Source organism: Canis aureus, chromosome 5, assembly GCF_053574225.1.
Source record: "Canis aureus isolate CA01 chromosome 5, VMU_Caureus_v.1.0, whole genome shotgun sequence".
Classification (NCBI taxonomy): Eukaryota; Metazoa; Chordata; class Mammalia; order Carnivora; family Canidae; genus Canis; species Canis aureus.
The window spans coordinates 76017185-76042908 of NC_135615.1; the positions used below are offsets into that span (position 1 = coordinate 76017185).

General features: G+C 43.9%; 1 protein-coding gene across 3 annotated transcripts in view; it reads right to left on the reverse strand.

The window, feature by feature from the left end:
• NIPAL3 (NIPA like domain containing 3) overlaps positions 1–25724 on the reverse strand; it is a 53728-nt gene that overhangs the window by 25451 nt on the left and 2553 nt on the right. For all 3 annotated transcript variants that reach the window (XM_077899111.1, XM_077899112.1, XM_077899113.1), the window contains exons 2-4: positions 24600–24927; positions 3010–3078; positions 1175–1346 (exon numbers count right to left, since the gene is read on the reverse strand). In XM_077899111.1, the coding sequence (XP_077755237.1) occupies positions 1175–1346; positions 3010–3078; positions 24600–24692 (334 nt within the window). In that variant the 5' untranslated portion in view covers positions 24693–24927. The remainder of the gene's footprint in view (positions 1–1174; positions 1347–3009; positions 3079–24599; positions 24928–25724) is intronic.

A 25724-nucleotide genomic window follows, 5' to 3' on the forward strand; every position in this document is an offset into this window, starting at 1 on the left:
GACTCATCAGTTGCATATAACACCCAGTGTTCATCCCGTCACGTGCCCTCCTTCATGCCTGTCACCCAGTTACCTCTTTCCCCTGGACCCTCATCTCTCTGATCAGATCAGCTTTTAAAACAACACCATGTGGAAAACAACACGGTGTGTCTGAGGACCTCACTCATCTTTGTGGGCTGCCAGGGTACAAACCCTGGTCAAGAAAAAGACGGACTCTTTATGGGATTGGAAAAAGCAAATAGGTTTCCGGTTCTTTGCCAAGTCCTAGTAAGTGGTGAGACTGCTTGAATCTCTGAGAATTCTCACTCAGGGACACTCTGTTTGATGATGTCTTCCATGGGCCCGGAAGGGGCGTGTGGTTGCTGTACACATCCGTGCCATAGAAGAGGTTCTCTGAACTCCAAGAGAAAAAAAACTACTCAAAATACCACTTTCCCCTTTAAAAGCAGGGAAGAGTTCAAGAGAGTGTGGGGCCTGCCAGCAAATGGAAGGAAACATTTCAACTCAAGTTCACTGTCCCCGCTCCTATGTTCACTAATCTACTAACATTTTTTATTTAAGAATAGAAGAATTTTTTTCCCCTAATTCTACTTGATATGTGGAACACGGACATCAAAGCTCCTTTGACTTTTCATTGGTTCAAAAGTTCTAAGACTCTGGTTCTGGGATTGCAGAAATCACTGAGAAATGGCAGGTGAGAATGTGAACAATGCTTTGGAGATGGAATCAGGTGATGTAAAAAGATCAGAGAATTAGCTGAATGGGTATCTGTTAGAGCTATGAGATGTCTGAACCCTGTGAAACTTGGGTTATCTTGACATTGTTCAGATGAAAGGTGCAAGTTTATATCTTCCTTCCTCAGGAGAAATAGAAAGCAATTCTGATAGACTCTCTGAATCTTAAACAGATTAGGGAGCCAGACCATCCTGTGCCTCAGCCCTGCCCCGCTGTGCCCCTGTTTCCTCATCTGTAAAATGGGGATAATGATAGTATCACCCTCAAAAATGAGGATGAGAAGAATTAATATCTGCAAAGTGTTGAGCAGAGGGACCGTGTATATGGACCCTTTGGAGGTATTAATGACATTACTAAGCAAAAGCTGCTTTGTCGAACTAGTATGCGGCTGGCAAGGCAGGAGGGTCCCAAGGAGTGATGGCAGGGCGCCCGGTCTTACCTATCACGGAGACGGCGCTGAGGGGCACAATCAGCGACAGCGGGGCGAAGGCATAGGAGGCAAACACACCCAGCTCCCCCAGCAGCATCAGGAACAGGCCCAGCCACCATGTTTTGGTCTTGAAATAGGCCCGGGGATCCTTGGAGCCTGCCAGGCGAATGTGGCAGTACTTCTAGAAATCCGAGAAAGAAAGCAATTTGACCAGATATTTGGGTAAAAGATGCTATGACGTATGCATCCTAAATCTACGCCCTTCCCCTCCCCCCAAATACACTTCTATTTGGGAAGACTTGTCAGGTTTTCTTCTGGGGTCCTGGTTCAGAGGAGAGGCAAGCAGTTGCCATCTCAATACTGGGTTGTCACTCTAAGGACAGCAGTTCTCAAACTGGCGCTGGAAAGCCTCAGAAACTCCCCAGGAAGCTGTGAAAAAAATACACATCTCCACTTCAGGGGAGGTGTGGGAGAGGCCTGGAGATATGCATTTCTAGTGCAAAGCACAGCAGCGTGCAGTCTGGAGTGGGAGCCAGGGTCTAGGATGCCCATGTTCACCAGCTTCAGGTTAAATGTCTCTCTCTAACTGCAATGCCCCCGAGACCCCATGTTGGGGGAGATGGGAGCTCTGCTGGGCTGCCCAGGGTATTAGTGGACCCTGTCCTCCCTCAGGTGGATACTCGGCCCAAGTATGGCCAATAGATTTTGTTCTGGAAATGTGCCCTTGGGACACAAAAAATGGGGTGGTGACCAAGGAGAGCAAGGCGGTCACGTTGGCTTAGAGAACCACAGCTGCCATTTGGGAGGGAACATGATGAAGGATGCAGGGAAGCAGAAACAGAAGCAGAGACACCAGTCGTAGAAAGAAGAGCATGAACCAGACAAGTGGCCAAGAGACCACGTGGCCTGAGAAACACACAGGACCACTCTGGCACATGTGCGTGCGAGGGAGCCGAGATGTACCAGGTACCCATGTATGTTCACGTCCTGATCCAGGGAGGGAGAGCACTTCACCACAACTAGAAACGGAATAGTGCCAGTAGAGAGGAGTGGCTGGAGGACTTATCCTGTCTGCAGGTGTCAAGTCTCTGTTTGGGTGTCCCAGAGTGGTCCCTGAGACAGGACTTGGGAGGAGGCAGTTGATTTGGGAGGTGATTCCAGGAGGCACAGTAAGGGGGTGGGAAAGTGAGCCAGAAAAGGGAGGGTGCACTAGTCAGGGAGTCAGTGCCCTGGGCAATGGGGCTCATCCCACTGGGGACCCTCTGGGAAACCCCTGAACTCATCTCAGAACCAAGTTACCAGAGGCTGGAAGCCTAGGGAATTTATCCATTGGCTCCCCTCCCCCTCTGACTGAAAGCTGCCCCAGGGGCTTTAATCACGAGGGCTGCCACCCAATTCACACCCAGAGCTTTCCAGTTACACCTGTATACCAGGTGAGGCAGTTCCCGGGGTGCCCCGAGGAGCTCCTCAGTCTATCAGCTTGCTCCAAACCACAGCTGCTTGCCAGCTCAGACAAGCCAGTGGGCTCAGCTGCTCCAGGGCACCCCAGGGACTTCTAAGAGACGGAGAGTGCTGTCATCGGACTTGACAGGTGATGGGGGGATGACGTGGAGGTAAAGAATCAAGAAAGATTCTCGAACATCGCACAAGGTACTGTCCTAGGGCGCAGCCCAGGAGTGGAGGAAGCAACATCCCACAGAAAGGGACAGCTGGGGCCTGCACCAGACTCCCGGCCGATTGGCTGCGTCTCTGCTCCCAGACGGACACACTGGCCACCGTGCCCGCAGGTGGACGGCGCTGGCCACCAAGCCCCCAGATGGACAGTGCTAGCAACTAAGACTTACCTGCAGGTTAAGTGCAATGCTGACCACAAGGTGCCCAAAAATTGCCAAAAGGGCGCCGATCAAGTTTTCCTGTAAAGAAAGTTCAGAGGAGCAGATGTGAGCTGAGTCTAAGCTAAAGGGCCCTGGAGGCACAGATGAAGCCCCACAGTTCATTGTCCCAAAACAAAACTAGAGAAACATCCACCACAAAGCACACCCCAGACCTCCTCTTGGAGTTTTACTACCCAAGGTCAATGCTAGTTTACAAAACACTGCCCTGAGCTGGACACTTCCAGAAGGCACTGTCCTTTGTCCACTAGTCACATGATGAGGCCCAAACCTGCCCTGCTCTACCTTACTGCACAGACTCACTGCAGCCCTGTACAGTCAAGCAACATGCAGAAATCAGAATTTACAAAAGAAAACGCAGGTGGGGATACTATTGGCTATTTTAATCAATGGAGTCTTCATGTTCCTATGAAGGGAAGGGGTCTCAATGAGACTCTTTAAACTGGCTAATTTGCTTAGGCTATTTTTAATTATTTCACTTAATAAACATTTAATTTCCATCACCTTAAAGATAAGATTCAGATTCTTTAGCATGGCATCTTCTTTTTTTTTTTTTAATTTTTATTTATTTATGATAGTCACACACAGAGAGAGAGAGAGAGAAAGAGAAAGAGGCAGAGACACAGGCAGAGGGAGAAGCAGGCTCCATGCACTGGGAGCCCGACGTGGGATTCGATCCCGGGTCTCCAGGATCGCGCCCTGGGCCAAAGGCAGGCGCCAAACCGCTGCGCCACCCAGGGATCCCATTCTTTTAACTTTAAAAGACAATTCTCAAACATATATTCATTGTACAATAATTAGGAAATATAAAGAAATGACAGAAAGGATAACAGGCACCACAAGATAGAAAAGCCACCTGTAATTCTAAAACTCAGAGCTAGCTACTACAAACATTTTGGTCCTATAAATTTTTCTCTTGTTCTTGCAAAACAAATTTCTGTCCATAAATTCAGATATGAATGACGATGTGTTTATTTTATAAAAGAGAGATTATAATCTGTTTTATAATCTGTTCTTTTACTTAAGAAACTATAAACACATTCCCCCATCAGGCATATTTAATTCATTTTTTAAAAAGATTTTATTTGAGAGAGAGCGAGAGCAAGAAAGCATGAGTTGCAGGGGATGGGAGCAGGGAGCTTTACTGGAGACTTGATCCCAGGACCCTGAGATCAGGACCTGAGTTGAAGTCAGACCCTTAACTGGCTGAGCCACCCAGCGCCCCAATCCATCATTTTTAATAAATACCAAATAACTCCTCATTTGGATGTGCCATATTTTATATCATTGCTTCTCCATTATTGGATAATCAGGCTGTTTCTTTTTTATTAAACACCGTTGTGATCGAATATTCAAGTACATGCATTTTTGTGCATTTATGAGGATTATTCCCTTGGGATAAATTCTTAGAAGGAGGACTTCTGGGTCAAAGAGCACTTGCCTCAGCATTTAAACCACATTATACTATGTCCCCCCCCCCCCCACACACACACCCTCCAGCGTTACTTCACCGCGAAACACCAAAGAATGTTCTATCTTAGCCAAATATGAATCTTCCCTGCCCAGGATGGGCCTTTTACAACTCCTGCTTTATTCAATGGGCAGCCCCGGTGGCTTAGCGGTTTAGCCGCCTTCAGCCCAGGGCATGATCCTAGAGACCCGGGATCGAGTCCTGTATGGGGCTCCCCAAGTGGAGCCTGCTTCTCCCTCTGCCTGTGTCTCTGCCTCTCTCTCTGTGTCACTCATGAATAAATAAAATCTTAAAAAAAAAAAAAAGGGATCTCTGGGTGGCGCAGCGGTTTAGCGCCTGCCTTTGGCCCAGGGCACGATCCTAGAGACCCGGGATCGAATCCCACATCAGGCTCTGGGTGCATGGAGCCTGCTTCTCCCTCTGCCTGTGTCTCTGCCTCTCTCTCTCTCTCTCTCTGACTATCATAAAAAAAAAAAAAAAAAAAAGAGCTTCCTCCCACCCAGCCACCCTCTCTGTGAAAGCTGTCAGTTCTTCAAGGCCTGGGCTGGGTGCTAGATCAAGAGTGAACAAGACAAACATGGTCTTGCAGTCCACCCAGAAGACAGGTCATTAGCACACAGTAAGGCAGGAAGCCAACCCTCTGTCCCCTCTTCCCTCTCCCCTGGAATGTTGAGGGCCTAGACAGCTAAGAAGGTAGTGGGCTGTGTGGGTGAGGGTAGGAGGAGGGAGGGGGTGGGTGTCTGCTGATGGAAACCACCATGGCTGTCCTTGACTTTGCCCCAGCAAGGTGCAGTGTTGCAGAATAAAGGAAGGACGTTGAGCCGGGTTCTAATTCCAGCTCTGCTGCTTCGTCACTGCATGACCCCAAGGTCATGAGTTTCTTCCCCTCATCAGGCGTGTGTGTCCTTGTCTGGAAAATGTAAATGCTGGCCCACGTTACCTCCAAGGGACCCGCCAGCCCCCACTGAAGCCCCTGGTTAGAGCCAGACTGCCAATAGAAGCCAACTAAAGGACCAGGCCAGACAGGAAACTGACTTTTGTTCATTTCACTATATAAAAACAATTCAACACTGGGGGTATCCGAGGGACCCAAGGAAACTGGCTTCTACTTCTTCCCAAGATGGCTCTCATAGCCTGAGCTGCACTTCCTTGGTCCTTCTCCATCTCTTTATGTGTTTTTGTTGTGTCTCTTCTCAGACTGAATTAAGCAGAAACCATGTCCTTCCCGTAGGCTCACAGGATCTCAGAGCTGAAAGGGTAGTTAAATAAGTTTGGGAAACACTGGATCCTCAGTCCACTGCTTGGAGGCCCATAATGCACTGACAAGTTAGGGGCTTTCACAGGCTGGTCCCTCTTGGCCACCCCAGGTGTCCCAAACCTACGTGGCTCTAGAACTCTTAGTCTGCAGGCATCTGTGATGCTCACCCAATCATGTTCCTTTTCTTCTGGTAAAAGCATCCTGATTTTGCTGTGGAGCACGCCTCCTTGCCCCTAATTCCCCCTTGTACAGTCTTGTTGGGACTGTTTTTCTGAGTGTTCCATCCTCTCCTGGACCATGATGGGCCTATGACCCAAACTTGACCCAAGCCAAGCAGGTCAGAAACTCTCTCTCAAATCTTTTTTTTAAATTTTTTTTTATTTTTTAAAGAGAGAGAGTGTGTGAATTGAGGCAGGGAGGAGCAGAAGGACAGGGAGACAGAATCTTAAGGAGGCTCCACACTCAGTGCTCAGCATGGAGCCAAATATGAGGCTTGAGCTCACTATCCTGAGATTATGACCTGAGCTGAAATTAAGAGTCCGATGCTTCACCAACTGAGCCACCCAGGTGCCCCTCTGAGGTCTCAATCTTGAATAGAGAACTATGAAGGCTGAAAGAAGTCTGGGGTCATTGCTGTCCAAGGCCAGGCCTAGGCAAGTCAGGCCTTTGGAACCATCCTGGTGCCTGTGACTTCCAGAAGCTCACAGAAGTGGAATCATGCAATGTTTGTCTGTCTGTGACTGGCTTACTGTCTTAGTCAGTTTGGGCTGATCTAACAAATACCACAGACTGGGTGGCTTAAACAGTAAACATTTATTTCTCACAGTTCTAGAGGGTGGGAAGTCCAAGATCAAGGTTTTGCCTGATTCTGTTCCTGCTTAGAGTTTTTTCCTGGTTTACAGATGGACACTTTTCAGTGTATCCTCACATGTCAGACAGAGATTATCCCCGTCTTGTATCCCTTCTTACAAGGGCACTGATCTCAGTCAGGAGGGCTCGTGTGACCCCTTCATGACCTAATGATCTCCCAAAGGCCCTACTTCCAAAACGTCATGTTGGGGATTAGGGCTTTAACATATAAATGGGGGGTGATGCTGACAAACATTTAGCTCATAGCACTTACTTTACTTAGCATTATGTCTTCAAGGTTCATCCATGTTGTCACATATTGCCAGATGTCTTTCTTTTACAAGGATTCATAATATTCCACTGTATGTATACGTCAACCTATCCTTTTATCATTCATCTATCAATGGACATTTAGGTTATTTCTATCTCTTGACTATTGTGAATAGTACTGCAATCAATAGTGAAGTGCTGTTATCTTTTTTAGATCCTGATTTCAATTCTTTTGGATCCTGTCCAGAGTCTTGACCTGTCAAATTATGAGCAGTAATATGGTTTCTGTTTTTAAATTTAGGTCTTCAGGTGGTTTGTTACACAGCAATTGTTACACAGCAATAGCAAACTGATATATTTCCTTAATAAACCAGGGTTGCTTAATGATCCAGCAAATTTTGACTGGGACTCAAGACCTGATTCTATCCCAGATATTCACTAATAGGTGACCTTCATCTTCCATCTGATTCAAGTATGTATGATTCTACTACTTGATTCCGCCAACCCCTTTCTTTGCCCAGCTAAGGTATTTTAATGTCTTCCCATTTTAATGCCTGCCTCTCTAAATGTACTTTAATGCCATTCTATAAACCTAACATACCTTTATTTAATCCATCATTACACTTTTTTTTATTGAGGTAAAAATTCACAAATCATAAAATTTACCATTTTGACCTCCTTAAAGTATTCCATTCAGTGTTTTTTGGTATATTCACAATGTTATGAGGGATGTCATTGAAAAAGTGGTGGAATAGAGAATTTTAGGAACCCATCCCTTCAGAAAAACAACTAATAAACTGGCAAAACCCATCAGAATCACATTTTTATATAACTCTGGAATCTAGCCAAAAATGTATAACAATCAGAGGAAGGCAAGGTGAAGAAAGAAGCTGTTGCTTTATGGTATGAAAGCACTGCGGCATTTTAAATTGCCTGTCTCCCATCCCTTACACCCCAGAATTCTGGCAGCCGCAAGGACACAGAGAGAGCAATACATGAAACGTATTTTTTAAAATCTGTGTTTACAGTTCTGACCTGTCTGGTGACCCCTGATGGATTGGCACAGGGCTCGTCTTTGTTTTGTTTGACGTGGAGGGATACCAGGGCTGGGGTCAGCTTCCCAAGCTGTTTATGGTCAACACCTTTAAAGGTACAAGTATTGGCTGTGTAATAGTTTGGGGCAAGGGACAGTACTCAGAATGAGCAATAGACAGAAGGAAAAGCTGGGTCAGGAAGAGTCTGGGAAAGGAGATACATAGAGGATAAGAGCTTTCTTAAGTCTCCACACATACTGAGGAATTGAAAAGGCCAGGCATATAGCAGGGTCAGATGCATGCCTCAAAAACACTAGGCTTCATCTGTGGCTGGCCTTCAGGCTGGGTGCAAGCAGGGAGCAAAGGCTAAGGCAGAGTGAGTGGTAAATGGCTTGGCTAAGCATTGGAAGGCCCCAACACACAGCCAATCTGCAAAGACTTGGAGAATCTGGGGAGGATTTTTTTCTTTTTTTGGCCCTAGGTAGTTAAGGAAACTGTCAAAACACAAGCTGATCACCTAACAGGAACAGATTTCATCAGTCTGCATACAACAGAGGACACAGACTTTACAAAAAGAGTTTAGAAAAATCACAAAACAAGAAACACTAACAAACCACAACAAGCAACAACAACAAATGGGGTGCAGATCTGTTTTCTACAGTTGCAACATATTTAAAATGACCAGTTTTCATCAGTGTTGTACACACCATTCTCCAAATCCGGAGCATTTCCTCTATCCCAAAAAAGAAACTCCAAACCCATTAGCAGTCCCTCAAATCCGGAGCATTTCCTCTATCCCAAAAAAGAAACTCCAAACCCATTAGCAGTCCCTCTCCACTCCCCATCACCCTGGCCCATGACAAACACTAATCTGCTTCCTGTCTCTTTGGATTTGCTTGTTCTGGACAGTTCATATAAATGGAATCCTACAATATGTGGTCTTTGTGTCTGTTTTTTTTTTTTTTTATTACCAAGCATAACATTTTTAAGGTTCATACGTTATAATATGTACTTCATTCCTTTTTATGGCCAAATAATACTCCAGTAAATAGATATAACACATTTCATTTATCCATTCACCAGGTACATTTGAGTGATCTCCACTTTCTATCATAAATAATGTTAACATGCTTACACAAGTTTTCATACAAATATATTATTTTTGATTCTCTTGGGTATCTTTAGTGTCTAACTTTTTGGGTGGAATTGTCAAACTGTTTTCCATAGTGGCTGTACCTGTTTACTGTCCCACCTGTGGAGGATTCCAATTTCTTCACATCTTTGCCAACACTTGTTATTTTCCTTTTCATTTATTTTTTACGTTTTAAAGATGTGTTTATTTTAGAGAGAGATAGAGGGTGCACATGAGGGGAAGAGGGACAGAGGGAGAGAGAGAATCTCAAGCAGACTCCTTGCTGAATGCAGAGCTTGACACGGGGCTCCATCTCACAACCCTGAGATCACGACCTGAGCAGAAACCAAGAGTCAGATGCTCAACTGACTGTGGCACCCAGGTGCCCCATTATTTTCCTTTTTAAAAAATTAATGATAGGGTGGCTCAGCAGTTTAGCGCTGCCTTCAGCTCAGGGCATGATCCTGGAGCCCCGGGATCGAGTCCCACGTTGGGCTCCCTGCATGGAGCCTGCTTCTCCTTCTGCCTGTGTCTCTATGTCTCTCTGTGTGTGTGTGTGTGTGTGTGTCTCTATCATAAATAAATATAAAATCTTAAAAAAAAAGATTTAAAAAATTAATGACAGCTACTCTAGTGGGTATGAAGAAATATCTAATTATGGCTTTGATAATGCAGTTCCCTAATGTCCAATGATGCTGAGCATCTTTCCATGGGCTTACTACCCATTTTTCTTCTTTGGAGAAATATTTATTCAAAATTTTTGTCTATTTTTAAAAATTAAGGGAAGATTCACATGTAATAAAAACTGACCATTAGCCATCTTAAAGAGTACAAATCAGGGGCATTTAGTACACTCACAATGTTGTACAATCTTCTGCACATTCAAAAAATTTTGAGTTGTAAGAGTTCTTTACATATTTGGATACCAAACTTTTGCCAGATATGATTGGCAAGTATTTTCTTTTATTCTGTGGGTCATATTTTTATTCCAGATAAAGTGCTTTGACGTACATAAATTTTAATATTGATAAAGTTTATCTATTTTTTCTTTTGTTGCTATGCTTTTGGTGTCACAAGCCAGTTTTTTCTAAATAAAAAAAAAGGAAAAGAAAACTGTTGCCTAATCTAAGTTCTCAAACGTTTATACAGGCATACCTTGTTTCATTGTGCTTTTCTTTACTGCACTTTGCAGATATTGTGTGTTTTATAAATTGAAGGTTTGTGTTAATTTTGCTTCAAAGTCCATCAGCGTTATTTTTCCAACAGCATTTGCTTACTTTGTGTCTGTGACATATTTTGTTGTTGTTTTTAAAGATTTTATTAATTTGAGAGAGAGGGACACCTGGGTGGTTCAGTGGTTGAGTGTCTGCCTTCGGCTCAGAGCGTGATCCTGGGATCCAGAATGGAGTCCTGCATCGGGCTCCCTGCGGGGAGCCTGCTTCTCCTCTCTGCCTGTGTCTCCACCTCTCTCTTTGTGTCTCTCATGAATAAATACTTAAAAAAATTTGAGAGGAAAAAAATTTGAGAGAGAGAGAGGGGGAGAGAGAAAGAAAGCACAAGCAGGGGGAGTGGCAGAAGGAGAAGGCGAAGCAGCCCCCCTCCCCCCCACTGAACAAGGAGCTAGACATGGGGCTCTATTCCAGGATCACGACCTGAGCCAAATGCAGATGCTTCACTGACTGAGCCACCCAGGTACCCCTCTGTGTCATATTTTGTAATTCTTCCAATATTTCAAGTATTTTCACTATTATTATATTTGGTATGGTAATCTGTAAACAGTGATCTTTGATGTTACGACTGTAATTGTTCTGGAGTGCCATAAATCATGCCCATATAAGACAGTGGCTTTAATCAATAAGTGCTTTGTGTGTTCTGGTCGCTTTGCCAATAGGCTATTGCCTGTCTCCCTTCCTGTTCTGGGGCCTCCCTATGTCCTGAGACACAATAGTGAAATTAGGCCAATTAATAAGCCTACAAAGGCCTCTAAGTGTTCAAGCAAAAGGAAGAGCCAAATGTCTCTCACTTTAAGTCAAAAGTTAGAAATGATTAAAGCACCTGGCTGGTTCAGCTGGCAAATCATGCAACTCATGATCTCAGGGCTGTAGGTTCAAGCCCCACATTGCAGGGTGTAAGAGATTACTTAAATTTTTTTTAATCTTAAAAAACAAAAACTAGAAATGATTAAGCTCAGTGAGGAAGGCATATTCAAAAGCTAGATGGGCTGAAAGTTAGACTCCCTGTGCCAAACAGTTAGCCAAGTTGTAAATGGAAAATAAAAGTTCTTGAAGGAAATTAAAAGTGTGTATTCAGGGACGCCTGGGTGGCTCAGCAGTTGAGCGCCTGCCTTTGGCCCAGGGCAGGATTCTGGAGTCCCAGGATCAAGTCCCACATCGGCCTCCTTGCATGGAGCTTGCTTCTCCCTCTGCCTATGCCTCTGCCCCCCTTTCTCTGTGTCTCTCATGAATAAATAAAAAAAAAATTTTTTTAAGTGTGTGTTCAGTGAATGCACAAATGATAATAAAGCAAAACGGCCTCATTGCTGATACAGAGAAAGTTTGAGTGGTCTGGATAGGAGATCAAACCAGCCACAGCATTCCTTAAGCCAGAGCCTAATTCACAGCAAGGCCCTCATTCTCTTCAATTCTATGGAGTCTGAGTGAGGGGAAGATGCTGCAGAAGAAGTCTAAAGCTAGCAGAGGATGGCTCATGAGGTTTAAGGAAAGAAGCCATCTCCATAAAATAAAAGGGTGAGGTAAAGAAGTGCTAATGTAGAAGCTGTAGCAAGTTATCCAGAAAATCTAGCTAAGATAATTGACAAAGGTGGCTAATTAAACAACAGATTTTCAATGTAGACCAAACTGCCTTCTATTGGAAGATGCCATCGAGAAGTTTCATAGCTGGAGAGGAGAAGTCCATGCCAAATGACAGGGGCACCTGGGTGGCTCAGTATCTGACTCTTAATCTTGGGTCAGGTCTCCATCTCAGGGTTGTGGGTTTAGGCCCCACATTGTGCTCCACACTGGGCATAGAGCCTACTTAAAAAAAAAAAAAAAAAAGCACAGGTTGACTGTCTTATTAGGGGTCAATGCAGCTGGTGACTTTAAGCTGATGCCAATGTTCATTTGCCATTCCAAATATCCTAGGGGCCTTAAGAACTATGCTAAATCTATTCTGCCTATGTTATATAAATATAGCAACAGAGCCTGGATGAGAGCACATCTGTTGACAACATGGTTTACAAAATATTTTAAGCCCACTGTTGAAACTTACTGCCCAGAAAAAAAGGTTTCTTTTGAAACATTACTGCTCATTGACAATGCGCCTTGTCACCCAAGAGCTCCGATGGAGATGTACTTCAAGATTAATGTTGTCTTCCTGCCTGCTAACACATCATCCATTCTACATCCCATGGATCAAGAAGTGATTTCAACTTTCAAATCTCATTATTTAAGAAATACATTTCTTGGGGTGCCTGGGTGGCTCAGTAGGTTGGGCATCCAACTCTTGATTTCAGCTCAGGTCATGATCTCAAGGTTGTGAGATGGAGCCCCACATGGGGCTCTGCACTTAGCATGGAGTCTGCTTGTCCATCTTCTGCTCTGCTCCCTGCTCTCTAAAATAAATAAAATCTTAAAAAAAGAAATCCGTATCTTAAGGCTATAGCTATCATAGAGGGTGATTTCTCTATGGATATGAGCAAAGTAAATTGAAAACCTTCAGGATTGGATTCACCATTCTAGACACCAGGAAGAACATTTGTGATTCATGGGAAGTGGTCAAAATATTAACATTCACAGGAGTTTAGAAAAAGTTGATTCCAACCCTCATGGATGACTGTGAGCGGTTCAAGACTTCAATGGGGGAAGTAGCTGCAGATTTGTTAACAGCAAGGGAACTAGAGTGAGAAGTGCAGCCTGAAGATGGTACTGCATTTGCTGCAATCTCAGGATGAAACTTGAACAGATAAAAGGTGCTTCTTAGTATTTTTTAAAAGATTTTGTTTATTTATTTCAGAAAGAGAGTAAGAGACCATGAATGTGAGCAGGGGCCAGGGTGGGGTGTGGTTTGCAGAAGGAGAATCTGAAACAGATCTCACGCTGAGTACAGAGCCTAATGCATGGCTCAATCCTATGACCCTGAGATCATGACCCAAGCTGAAATCAAGAGTTGGCTGCTCAACCAACTGAACACCCAGACGCCCTGAGAGGTGCTTCTTATAGACAAGCAAAGAAAGTGATGGATGTAATCTACTCCTGGAGAAGATGCTGTGAAGATTGTTGAAATGAAGCAAATGACTTGGATTATTACATAAACTTGGTTGCTAAAGCAGTAGCAGGGTTTGAGAGGATTGACTCCAATTTTGAAAGAAGTTCTGTGGGTAAAATGCTTTCAAACAGCATCACACACTACAGAGAAATTGTTTGTGAAAGGAAGAGTCAGTGTAGCAAACTTCATTATTGTCCTATTTTAAGAAATTGCCACAGCCATTTCAATCTTTGGCATTCATCATCCTGATCAGTCAGCAGCTATCAACATGGAGACAAGACACTTCACCAGCAAAAAGACCGTGAAGCTGGTGCTGAAGCTCAGATAATGATGAGCATTTAAAGTATTTGTATTTTTATTTATTTTCTGTAAAGATTTATTTATTTAACTTAAGAGAGAGAAAGAGTATGCACGAGTAGGGGAAGGATCAGAGGGAGGGGGCAAGAATCTCAAGCAGATTCCTTGCTGGGCATGGAGCCCAATGTGGGGCTTGATCCCAGGACCCCAAGACCATGACCTGAGCTGAAGCCAAGAGTCAGCTGCTTAACTGACTGAGCCACTCAGGTTTTATTCCTATACATTGTTTTATTCCTTTGCCAATCTTCTGCTAGTATGGTACTGAAGTCTCCAATGAGAACTGCTGAACTGCCTATTTCTTCTTTCCATTCTGTCAATTTTTGCTTCATGTATTTTGGTGCATATATATTTTATTATTGTTATATCTTCTTGATACAATTGACTCCTTTACCATTACATAATGTCCTTCTTTGTCACTCAGAACAATTTTCATCTTAAATTCTATTTTGTCTAATGTTAGTATAGCCAGTCCAACTCTTTTGGTTACTGCTTGCATAGGATATCTTTTCCCATCCTTTTACTTTCAACTTCATTTTTGTCTTTTTTTTTTTTTTTTTTTAAGTAGTCTCCAATTGGGGCTTGAACCCACGACCTTGAAATCAAGACATGAGCTGCGATCAAGAATTGGATGCTTACCCAACTGAGCTGTTCAGGCATCTCCCTCATTTTTATCTTTTTCTTTTTTTTCATTTTTATCTTTGAATCTAAAGTGAATGTCTTATAAATAGCATATACTTGTATTATGTTTCTTTTTTTTTGTATTATGTTTCTTTAAAAAAATCTATTCTGTCAATCTCTTCCCTTTAATTAGAGAGTTTAAGTCATTTACATTTAATGTAATTACTGATAAGGAAGGATTTCTGCTATTTTGTTTTCTTTTTTTTTTTTTTTTTAAAGATTTTATTTATTTATTCATGATAGTCACAGAGAGAGAGAGAGAGGCAGAGACACAGGCAGAGGGAGAAGCAGGCTCCATGCACCGGGAGCCCGATGTGGGATTCGATCCCGGGTCTCCAGGATCGCGCCCTGGGCCAAAGGCAAGCGCCAAACCGCTGCGCCACCCAGGGATCCCGCTATTTTGTTTTCTACATGTCATGTCTTTTTTTTGTTCCTCAGTTTCTCCATTACTGCTTAATTTTGTGTTAAATAGATATATTTTCTAGTATACCATAAAAAAAAGGTTCTACTTATTTATTTGAAAGAGAGCATACACATGAGCCAGGAGAGAGGCAAAGGGAGAGAATCTTCAAGCAGACTCCCTGCTGAGCACAGAGCCCAGTGCTGGACTCAATCTCTTGACTCATGAGATCATGACCTGAACTGAAACCAAGAGTCAGACACTCAACCAAGTCACTCAGGTGCCCCTCTAGTGTACCATTTTAATTCCCTTATCATTTCCTTCACTATTTATTTTCTTAGTGATTGTGTTGGGGATTATAATGACTATATTCAAGCATGTAATAAAGAATTTATAATTAAATTTATATGTACAAATACTATACTGAAAAAATATTATAGTACAGGGATGCCTGGGTGACTCAGTGGTTGTGTCTGCCTTCAGCTCAGGGCGTGATTCCTGAGCCAGGGATGGAGTCCCACATCGGGCTCCCTATGAGGAGTCTGCTTCTCCCTCTGTCTGTGTCTGTCTCTCTGTGTCTCTTATGAATAAATAAAATCTTTAAAATATTACGGTATAAAAAATATTATAGTATATAATTAAAATACATGTATTGAGATGTCTGTCTGGCTCAGTCAGATGTGACTCTTGATCTCAGGGTTGTGAGTTCAAACCCCACATTGTGTGTGGAGCTTACTTAAACATTTTTTTAAATAAAATATATGTATTGAAATATAGTATAGACAGTGGTGTAGTAAAATTAATAAGATGTTAATTTCCCCAACCCTTTCTAGGTAGGTTAATCCAATGTGCCTCTAAGTGAAAAATTATAAGTATAATTGACAATGCCTTTTTGGTAAACCTAACAGAAATTGTTGAGGAGTACATATCACCCCAAAATATGTCTTTTTGGCAAACTGATTATTTTGAATTAAAGTTACTTAAGAAATAGCCAGTAAAGGAAGGGTACTCTGAATCTCCTTTTGTCCCCTTGACAGCAGGAAATAAAATCTCCCATGTGAAAGTACCCTCCCGATATAAACCAGGAGGAAGAGAGACATCCTTACCACCAGAGATAGGAAATTTAGGGCCATGAAGGCTGTATAAGCAAACCTTGGCACTACCTCATTAATTTACTACCTCAAGCGCAAATTTACTGTTTCGTTGTCTAAAAGGTATAAAAGCTGCCTGCTTTGATTACTCCTTTCAGCATATTTGGGGCTCCCATATGTATGAAGCTAAATTTTTCTCCTATGAATCTGTCTTATGCCGATTTAATTATTAGACCAGCCAAAAAAAACCTAGAAGGGAAGGGAACCTACATTGTGAAAACAAAACAAATCCTACTGTAAATTAACTGTATATAGTACTTTATTTTGAAGAAAAATAAAGGAAGCTCTCTTCATACTGTTAACTAATAAGTCAATAAAAATAGTTTATCATACGTGGATTTTTTTTAAGTAGGTTCCACACCCAGTATGATGCCCAATGTGGGGCTTGAACTCATGACCCTGAGATCAAGACCTGAGCTGAGATCAGGAGTTGGAAACTTTTTTTGTTTTTAAAAGATTTTACTTATTTATTCATGAGAGACAGAGAGAGAGAGTCAGAGACATAGACAGAGGTAGAAGCAGGATTCCCAGGAGGAGTCTGATGTGGGATTTGATCCCGGATCCAAGGATCATGCCTTGAGCCAAAGACAGATGCTCAACCACTGAGCCACCCAGGCATCCCAAGGGATGGAACCTTAATGGACTAAGCGACCCAGGTACCCCTATCACTATGTGATCTTTATAACATGAAAGGAGTTGAAAGAATTTAGGGATGCTGCTATAGTAACATTCTTTCCATTCCAGGTACTTATGTACTTATGAATGAGTTCTCAGCACTTCTACCTTTAAAACCCAAAACCTGCAACAGAACTGATGCTAAAAAATGTCTCATTCTAGCAATCAGTAATATTTTTCTTGAATATTAGGGGGAAAAGTCCCATTCTTCTCACTGAGATATTCATTCCTAATACAATGTTACTTTATGGTTAATAATTATAAAACTTTATATTACATTCATCAATTGCTTTTATTCAATTATATCAATAAAGAACTTCTGAACTGAGTCAGAACCTGTTAAAAAGAAAACCAGAGTCCCAAAATGGCATCACTTACACCAAGTCACCAAACTGGGGCTTCACACCTAACCCAGATGAAGTCCTAGCCTCCTCCAGAAATGTAATCTTAAACTGGTCAGGAAGACCAGGAATCTTCTGATTGGCATCAATTAGGTAATCTGTCACATGGGCCCTCTCTGTACCCCAAAGGAAGATGAGGTAATCCAGCTAATAAGACCCTTCTGTCCCCAGATGTAGGTCAACTCACCTGAAATAATTCTTTTTTTTTTTCTGTTTATAACTTTGTCTTGCATTTAAAAACTCTTCCCTTTCATGGTACCTGGGTGGCTCAGTCAGTTAAGTGCCAACTCTTGATGGTGGGTTGAGGTCACATTCTCAGGGTCATGAGACTGAGCCCCAAGTCTGGCTCTGTACTCAGCAGGGAGTCAGCTTGAATGTTTCTCCCTCCGCTTACTCCCCTCCTCTCATACACATGCATTCTCTCTCTCTCTTTCTCTCTCTCTCTCTCAAATAAATCTTAAAAAAAAAAAAAAAAAAAACCCACAACAACCCTCTTCCCTTTCTAGAGGCCTTTGGAGTTCCCCTCCACTTGCTAGGTGTGATGCTGCCTGATTCAGGAATCAATTAATAAAGCCAATCAGATCTTCAAAATTCATTTGGTTGAATTTTTGTTGTTTCACACCTTCTATCAAAGAAAATATTAAAAAGTGAAATTTGCATATTTTACATTTTTTCTTGTAGAGAAGTATTATAAGTATTCATACCATTTTTTAAAATTTTTTATTTATTTATGATAGTCACACAGAGAGAGAGAGAGAGAGAGGCAGAGACATAGGCAGAGGGAGAAGCAGGCTCCATGCACCGGGAACCCGACGTGGGATTCGATCCCGAGTCTCCAGGATCGCGCCCTGGGCCAAAGGCAGGCGCTAAACTGCTGCACCACCCAGGATCCCTATTCATACCATTTTTAAATGTTAAAAGATAGACCCTGTTTGTGGACAAAATTCTGTTGGGGAAACGTAAGGGAAATACAAAATTAAGGAGAAAAAGGAATGATGTAAAATTTCCAACTGCTAAATAAGAGCTTTTTCACAAAGCTGATGGCGGGGGGTGGGGGAGCTTTATATTCTAGGGGCTATAAAAAAAAATACTAGTATTAAAATGTGCCAGAAATGACATACTTTACAAACATAAACTTGTAACACAAGTTTTAAGTTTTAGATGTCAACCAAAGATATGAATGAGGAAATACACGGTGTTTCTTTAGAGGGTCAAGTCTGAACACCCCAAAGGAAGCCCTTTCCTAAGTGTGGTACAGAGGATACAGAGCAAGGACCTTAGCCTCATGGAGGTAGAGATTGGGGCCGATTGCCTGTCTGGCAATCAGCCCAGAAACTCAGTTTACCTACACTAATGATTAATGGCTGAAGGTATTAACTGGCAGTCATTCTACAGCAATTGCCTCGGGCAGGTAGGAGACAAAAGGACTGATTCTGGCTCCAACAACACCTCACAGCTGCCTTATTTCCTTTATGGGGACAAAGGCGAACTGGAAATAGGCTCCAGGGGTTGTACAGAAAGCTAAGACCAGAGTGAGTGCTGTTCAAAGGACAAGCAGGGGTCACAGGGCTACAGACAGGTTCAAAGGCAGGTGGGCTGGGAAATTTGTTTCACCTCCTTGGCTAGCTGGGATGACAGTGCTGCTTTCTCAGAGCTGGTGTGTGGCCTTCCTGAGATCATGGGAAGAAAGCACTTACCTTGGGAACTTAGAATTAGGGTGAATTTTATGAAATTGCCACTGTTCAGCCATTCTGATCTACACAAAATGGCAGTTTCATATAGTTCAACCTATAACTGCTAGCCGCTAGCTTATTTTTACCCCAAGAGACCAAGCTGTCCTCTGACGAGATGAGGACAAAATCCACAAGGCTGCCTGAGACTGTGTTGTTAACAACCCTCCATGGGAAAGTAAAGAGATCAAGAAGGAAACCTGGGGGGCACCTGGGTGGTTCTTCAGCTCAGGTCAGGATCCCAGGGTCCTCAGATGGAGCCCTGTGCCCATTCCCTGCTCAGCGAGGAGTCTGCTTCTCCCTCTCCCTTTGCCTGCCACCGCCCCTGCTTCTGTTCTCTTTCTCTGTGTCACATAAATAAATAAATAAAATCTTCAAAAAAAAAAAAAAAAAAAGAAGGAAAACCAGCTGCTGCCACTGCACGACAAGTCAACACTATTTTGGGGAGGAGAATGGTGAGGGCCGAAATCTAAAAAATAAAAATTATAAAACTCACAAGGATAACCAGTCTGAGCAGCAGAAAAAACAAGGTTAAAAACAAGGTTAAAACAAGGTTAAAAGGTTAATAAAGGCCGGTCTTCCTGGAGTATTTTCATACATACAGATTAGGTGTGGTGCGAGGCCCTCTCCATGCATTGTCTTTGGGCCACAACCACAACCACAACCAACAAAGTGGGGACTATTAGGAGTCCTCATCCCTGCATACAAGCTCAAAGGACTTTACTCTGAACAAAGGGTGGCCCAGAGAAGTACAAGAACATGCCCAAGGTGGGGACAAAAGGGTTTGTGTGGCTCGAGGCATGATTTCCAGTCTCCTGGTGGTAACTACTCCCCTGGACCGTCTCCCGCTACGTGCTCTGGGGTGTCCTTCATAAGTGATAAAAGAAATTAGGAAAAAAAAAAACTCCGCCTCATAAGTGCTACATTCCCACTCGTGATGTGGGCAGCTGAGGTTTCTTTTATAGGCCATTTCCACAAACATATTAATCTCCATGCATAATAACTGGCTATGGACAGATGTGCTTAGTAACAGCGCAATATAATTAAATATCCTTTCATCCAGGCATTTCAAAGGGCTTCACCGATGTTAATTATGCCCCCAGCCCTTGGGAAGTGGTGTTTAGTTCAACTTTATGAGCATTTAAAGTCAAGCAAAGGCAATGCCACTGGCCCAGGGGTTACACAGTTTGAACATACACCTAATAGCAGCCCTCAGGTGTCTGGCCTAAGAGTTGAGGTGAGCAGAACTCCTGAGAGTAAGCTCCTCTTCCAGACCTCAGAGCTTGAAAACTGTCAATGGGTGTGCCTGGGGATGCCGGCAGGGAGGGAGGTGAGGGGTGATGCCTGGGTGGGTTCTGCCTCTGGACAAGCCCCTGTGCTCCCCTTCTGCAGAGGAACTATTCCAGGTGTGTTCACAGAAGTTACCTAAAGTGTAAGTGTTCAACAAATAAACGTGGACAGCTAATCCAGAACAGGGACTCGGCCCTGGACTGCAAGAGTCTGTCCTAGACTGAAACAACAGTTTCCCACAGAGGGGCAGGCTGTGAGAAATGCCTGGTGCTGGCCTCAGGCCAGCGTCTTCACCTGCAGTCTCTGGTTCTTGACTTCCTTCACCTGCAATGTCAGATACGGAGGATGTTTCTGAGGCAACAGCTAATCCAGCTCCCAACTGGCTCTTGACTTCACTGGGCACAGTCCACTGAGGTGGGAAAGAGGGAGGAAGGGGGCAGGGGCCATCCTCATCTTGAAGGTAAGTACAAGGATCTCAGCTACCTGAGAATGACCAAGACTTGGCCAGAGTCACAGAGCAACCAAGTGGCAGGGCCAGGCCTGAAGAGGTCCCCCCAACACTGTGCTCTCCAACATATTACAGATGAGGAAGTAGTGAGGCCTCCCAACTATCAGGAAGCTTATAATTAGGACACAGGTAGACCCGACTGGGACATCAGGAGAATAGAGGGGCTCTATTAATATACACAGACATGAGGCACAAGCCAGGACTTCTGGTCACTATACTCATAGCACAGTCTCTGGATGGGAGACTTGCCACCGGCGAGGGGAGTAGGATGAGGGCAACACACGACGAGCAGACAGCAAGGTGTCAGACTCAGTGGCTTTCTCAGTGTGGCCTCAAGAGACCTCAGTATCAAGGGCAGGGCAGCAAGACCAAAGTCACTTCTCTCTCTGTTTCAGGTTCCCTGTGTGGACGACAAAGACCAACAGTCCTAGGCTGGGGTCCTGTGTGACTTCGGGGGGATCAGCTTAACTCTCTGAGCCTCAGCCTCCCCTCTGAAAAATGGAGTGACTGTAAACTCTCACAGGATTGCCACGTCACATGAAATAAGGCACGAGTGGAAAGATCACCTGGCACATGAAAAATACTAACACACACCTGGCTTGTTACTATTATCTTTACCATTTTCATTTTTACTATCACTATTATTAGCAACAGCTCTAAGGGTGGGCCCTTCTGGTTCCAAGAACTGATCTTCTCCCAGCTACAACTCTGGGAAAAAAAACTGTTTCCAGAAAAGCAGCCAAAGGTCACAGACGCAGAAAACCTTCCTTGGGTAGTGGTGTCCGAGTGAAATCTCAGCTCCGATCACCTGTTCCAACACCTGCTTTTCATCTGCCAACAAGAGCCTCTATTTAAACACCGCGGTGATAAGACCAGTCATCACCTGCTATTTAAACTGACCTCCCACAATCCCTTAGGCTTAAAAATGCCCATAGTTAAGTATAGACCGTATTTGGGCTTGCTCTGAGGGTCACTCAGATTCAAATACAAAAGATGCATCTGTCTGGCTAAGCAGGTTCTGCTAACCTGTAACCTCGCTTCAGGCCACCTCCCTGACTCTAGCAGGGGAGGCATTATCTTCCCCAGGATTGCCATTTCAAAACTTAATAATCAATGTCAGGGAGAGAAGGGGCCTCGCAGAGTGTCTGGCACAATGCAGGCAGCAGGGAGTGGTGGATAAAAGCAAGGGCCTTGGCAATGCACAGACTCAATTCAGATCCTAGCTTTATTACCTATTGACTATGTGACCTTAGGTAAGTGAAATAACCTCTCTGTGCTAGTTTCCTAATATGTAAGATGGGATTGTAAGAGTACCTGCTTTAGGGGGCCTTGTGAGGATTAGCACAGTCCCTGTCATATAGTAAATCCTCAACAAATGTTAGCTGCCATTATGATCATGGTGATTACTATGGTCATTGGAACTGGCTGTGGAAGCATGATAAAGGACCTGCATTTTCTTGCCAGGAAAACTGCCAAAGGTGATATCTGAGCTGGAGCTGGGAGGAGAGGTAGGATTTCAATTGGTAGAAACGGGATGGTGCAGGCAGCTTCAGTTTCCTTCACCTGTACATTCAGGTCATCCTCATAATCACCCTATAGGATGGATTTAAAACTGACCTGCAAAGAGCTGCACGACTTCCCCCCAAGTTATAATGATAAAGAGAGCGAGAGAGCTGGGATTTGAAGGCAGGTTTCTCTGATGCTAAAGGCCATGCTCTTAACACCTGTTGCATCTCTACCTTCGTATCAAATTCTGTCCTGGAGGGTAAGATACTGACAGAAATAGCTTCCCTCACCTCCTTACTAGACTGTACACTCCTTCAGGGAAAAGATATCTCAGGTATTTATACAGCCCCCATCCATGCCACACAGGCACCGAAAGCAGGTGCTCAGCTGAAATGCCTATTTGCTGAAAAGAAGAAACCGAGACCCGAAACTGAGCCTCCAGTGCCAGGAACCCCTGGCGATGCTGCCTCCTGGGCAGCTGGCCTCTTTTCGCAGACCCCCGGCCCCAACAACCAGGGCAGAGAGCACAGCTGCCACTGAAGGCAAATTCCTGACTTCACCCCATTGATCAAGCTGAACTTGGGCCCTCTTAATGTTCTCCCTGCACCAAAGATAAGAGATGGTTGGGGGCAGCCCACCCAGCCCATATAACCACCTTCCACTGAGAGCCATCCCAGAGGGAGCCCCAGAAACCTGTTTGCTGTGTAACCCCACCGCAGATTGGACCATGGTAGACACCTGACACAAGCAGGCCAATCAGATCTTCCCAGTAGTTGCAATCTCCACTGCCCTTCCTACCTCTGGTTCCAGGAGCTACCCTGTAGCCTTATGATAGTTTTCTCTTTCAGCTCATCGCCTCTGAAATGAGTTTTTATTCCTTGCAACCAACAGCCTTAACAAAATAAAGGAGGAGGGAAACAACTTCCCCAGGCAGAATTAACTACACCTCCCTTTGCTTTACATACCTTCCTCTGTTCCTTTTTATAAGCACAGAAGCTTCTGAGCCAAGCACCCCCCCTGCATGCTTCATGCAAGGGCTAGGTGCTTTTCCATTGATCCACATGATTGGAGGGATGAGGGATGGAGGGAGGTGTTACTACCACCATTCTACCTATGACAGAAGCTCTGAGAGGCTAAGCCGTGTGTCCAATAGCACTTAGCTAGGAAGGAGCAGAATAGGGATTCGAACCCAGGTCTTCTTCCTTTTATCCCACCTAGAACTTCAGTTTGCTTGTAACTTGGCGAGTGTGCCTGTCTCCCATCTCGATTCATTTTTTTATTTTAAAAATTTATTTATTTTAGAGAGAGCAGGCATGCACAGCAGGGAGGGGGAGAGGGAGAGAGAGTCTGAAGCAGACTCCATGCTGAGTACAGAGCCCAACAACCCCAGGCTCAATCTCACAACCCTGAGATCACAACCTGAGCCAAAACCAAGAGCCTTAAGCTTAATGGACTGAGCCACCCAGGTGCCCCCTCCTCCCTCAATTCTTAAGCTTGTTGGTAGAGTCACCATGATTGATTTATCTCTGCTCTAGCAGGAAGGTATTTCTGTAATAAGTAACTAAATATTAATTTGTAATTAAAATGGAAACTTATTAGAAATTTCACTAGGGAGAGTGTTCTGTGTCTTCTTAGTATTTTTGTATTTGTCTATTTGGCATCCATTCATCACGGAACCTACTGATACTGCATTTTCTTATGTTCTGTGTACTTGATGCTCTGGCATTTGTGGCCTAGCTCATCAAGCACCAGACCATTTCTCCCGGGGCTAGCCAATTCTTAGAGATAGGAAAAAAGCATGCCCTGCAGCACTGTTTACAGTCACCTTAGATGGGATCCCTGGGTGGCTCAGCAGTTTAGCACCTGCCTTCCGCCCAGGGTGCAATCTTGGAGTCCAGGGATCGAGTCCCACATCGGGCTCCCTGCATGGTGCCTGCTTCTGCCTCTGCCTGTGTCTCTGCCTCTCTCTCTCATTCTGTGTCTCTCATGAATAAATAAATAAAATCTTAAAAAAAAAAAGTCTATTACAGTCACCCTAGATTAGAAACAACCCTGAATAGCCAACAATAGAGAACCTATCCAGAAAATTTTGATATGACAACTCAATCATCCAAAAAGGACATGTTAAAGCACTACTCAATGACATGGGGGAGAAACCCACACATAGGCTTAAGTGAAACAACCAAGATACAAAACTTTCTGTACAACCTGATCCCAAATGTGCAACACTGAAAAAAGACAGGAAGGAAATATCCTGAAATATGAATAAAGCTTGTCTCCCGAGTAATAGAGTAGGTGATTTAAAAACAAACAAATCTAACTAGGAGTGTGTTACTTTAAAAACCGTTTTTTTACCTTTCTATTTTTATGTCTTTCTCTAACCCCCTATTTCTACGTATTTTAGTGAACATTTCTTTCCTCTGGATTACACATTCTCCTACATATGTTGTGCCTGTTTCTGCCAATGACAGGCACGCAGACCCGGGACGTGTCTGTGAGCCAACGCTGTACTGTGCTACCCCCTTGTTAGAAAAACACAAAATTTCCAAACCACAAAAGCTCTTGCCTTGTAGGAGAAGGAAACCTCACCGACCGGGTGGGCGCTGCTCGTGGGTGGGAGCTGGCGCAGCTGCAGGGCCGCGCTGGGGGCTCGGTCCATGGTGCTCTAGTGGCACATTCCCTGGGCCTGGCCTGGGAGCTGGAGCAGCTGCTGCTACGCGGGGCCCAGACTGGAGACCATCCTGGCGTCGTTCACCTCCTCTCGCCAGCCATCGGAGGACTTGAAGGCTCTTCTGGATGATTTACAGCCTCTTTCTCTCCTCCACTCAGGGAAGTGCCAAGTTCTCTCTCCCAAGCAGACAGACAAGGGTGCGATTCCCTATGCCGGCGGTGCTCTAGGGTGGTGGGGAGGAACATTAAAAATGCATGTACCATGAAGCATTGAGCCCAGCTTTGTTACATGAGGAGAGAATACTATGAGGACAAAACATAAACTGCCATGAGAAGTGAAGCCATTAAAAAAAAAATGTATCATGCCTTTGGCCCCCTTAATAAAGACATGGCTCATTTACCTCAGAACTGTTCCCTCTGGCCCTTAAGAATCACCTTTTCTCTTCCTCTCATTACATCCTAAATCCTGCCTTTTCTATAGGCTTCCACAGAAGTAAAACATTGCCCTTGCCTACCTCTCCAGGCCTCCAAAAAAATATCCTGCCATAAAAAAAAAAGGAACCATCTGTGTTCTGACTTAGGGAAGAAAGAATGGAAAGAAAAGCTACCTCTGTGGATGGTGGAAGAACTGGGATGCTACAAAGGTCAGCTGAGCACAAGTGAGGTAACACTGGGCCCTAGGAGAAGAACTGTCTGACCAGATCACATCAGCTCTGGGGGACTCAGGTACCTCATCTGTAAAGTGGGGGTATTAATGTGGCCTCAAGTAAAATGAGCAATGACAGTAATTCCCATTAGCTTTATTGGACTGATATTTTCAGCACATGTCAAGCTTTTCTACTAAATAGAGAAGAAAGATGACATATATGCTCCCAGGGTTCTGAAAGGCATGGGTAAAACCCCTTACCACAGTGCTAAGGGTTTCTCTGAGGTCTTCCTGGGCAGGGGGGATCCATACAAATTTGGATTCTACTACAAAGTCTATAATTAATGAATTAATTAGTTTGTTTATTTATTTATT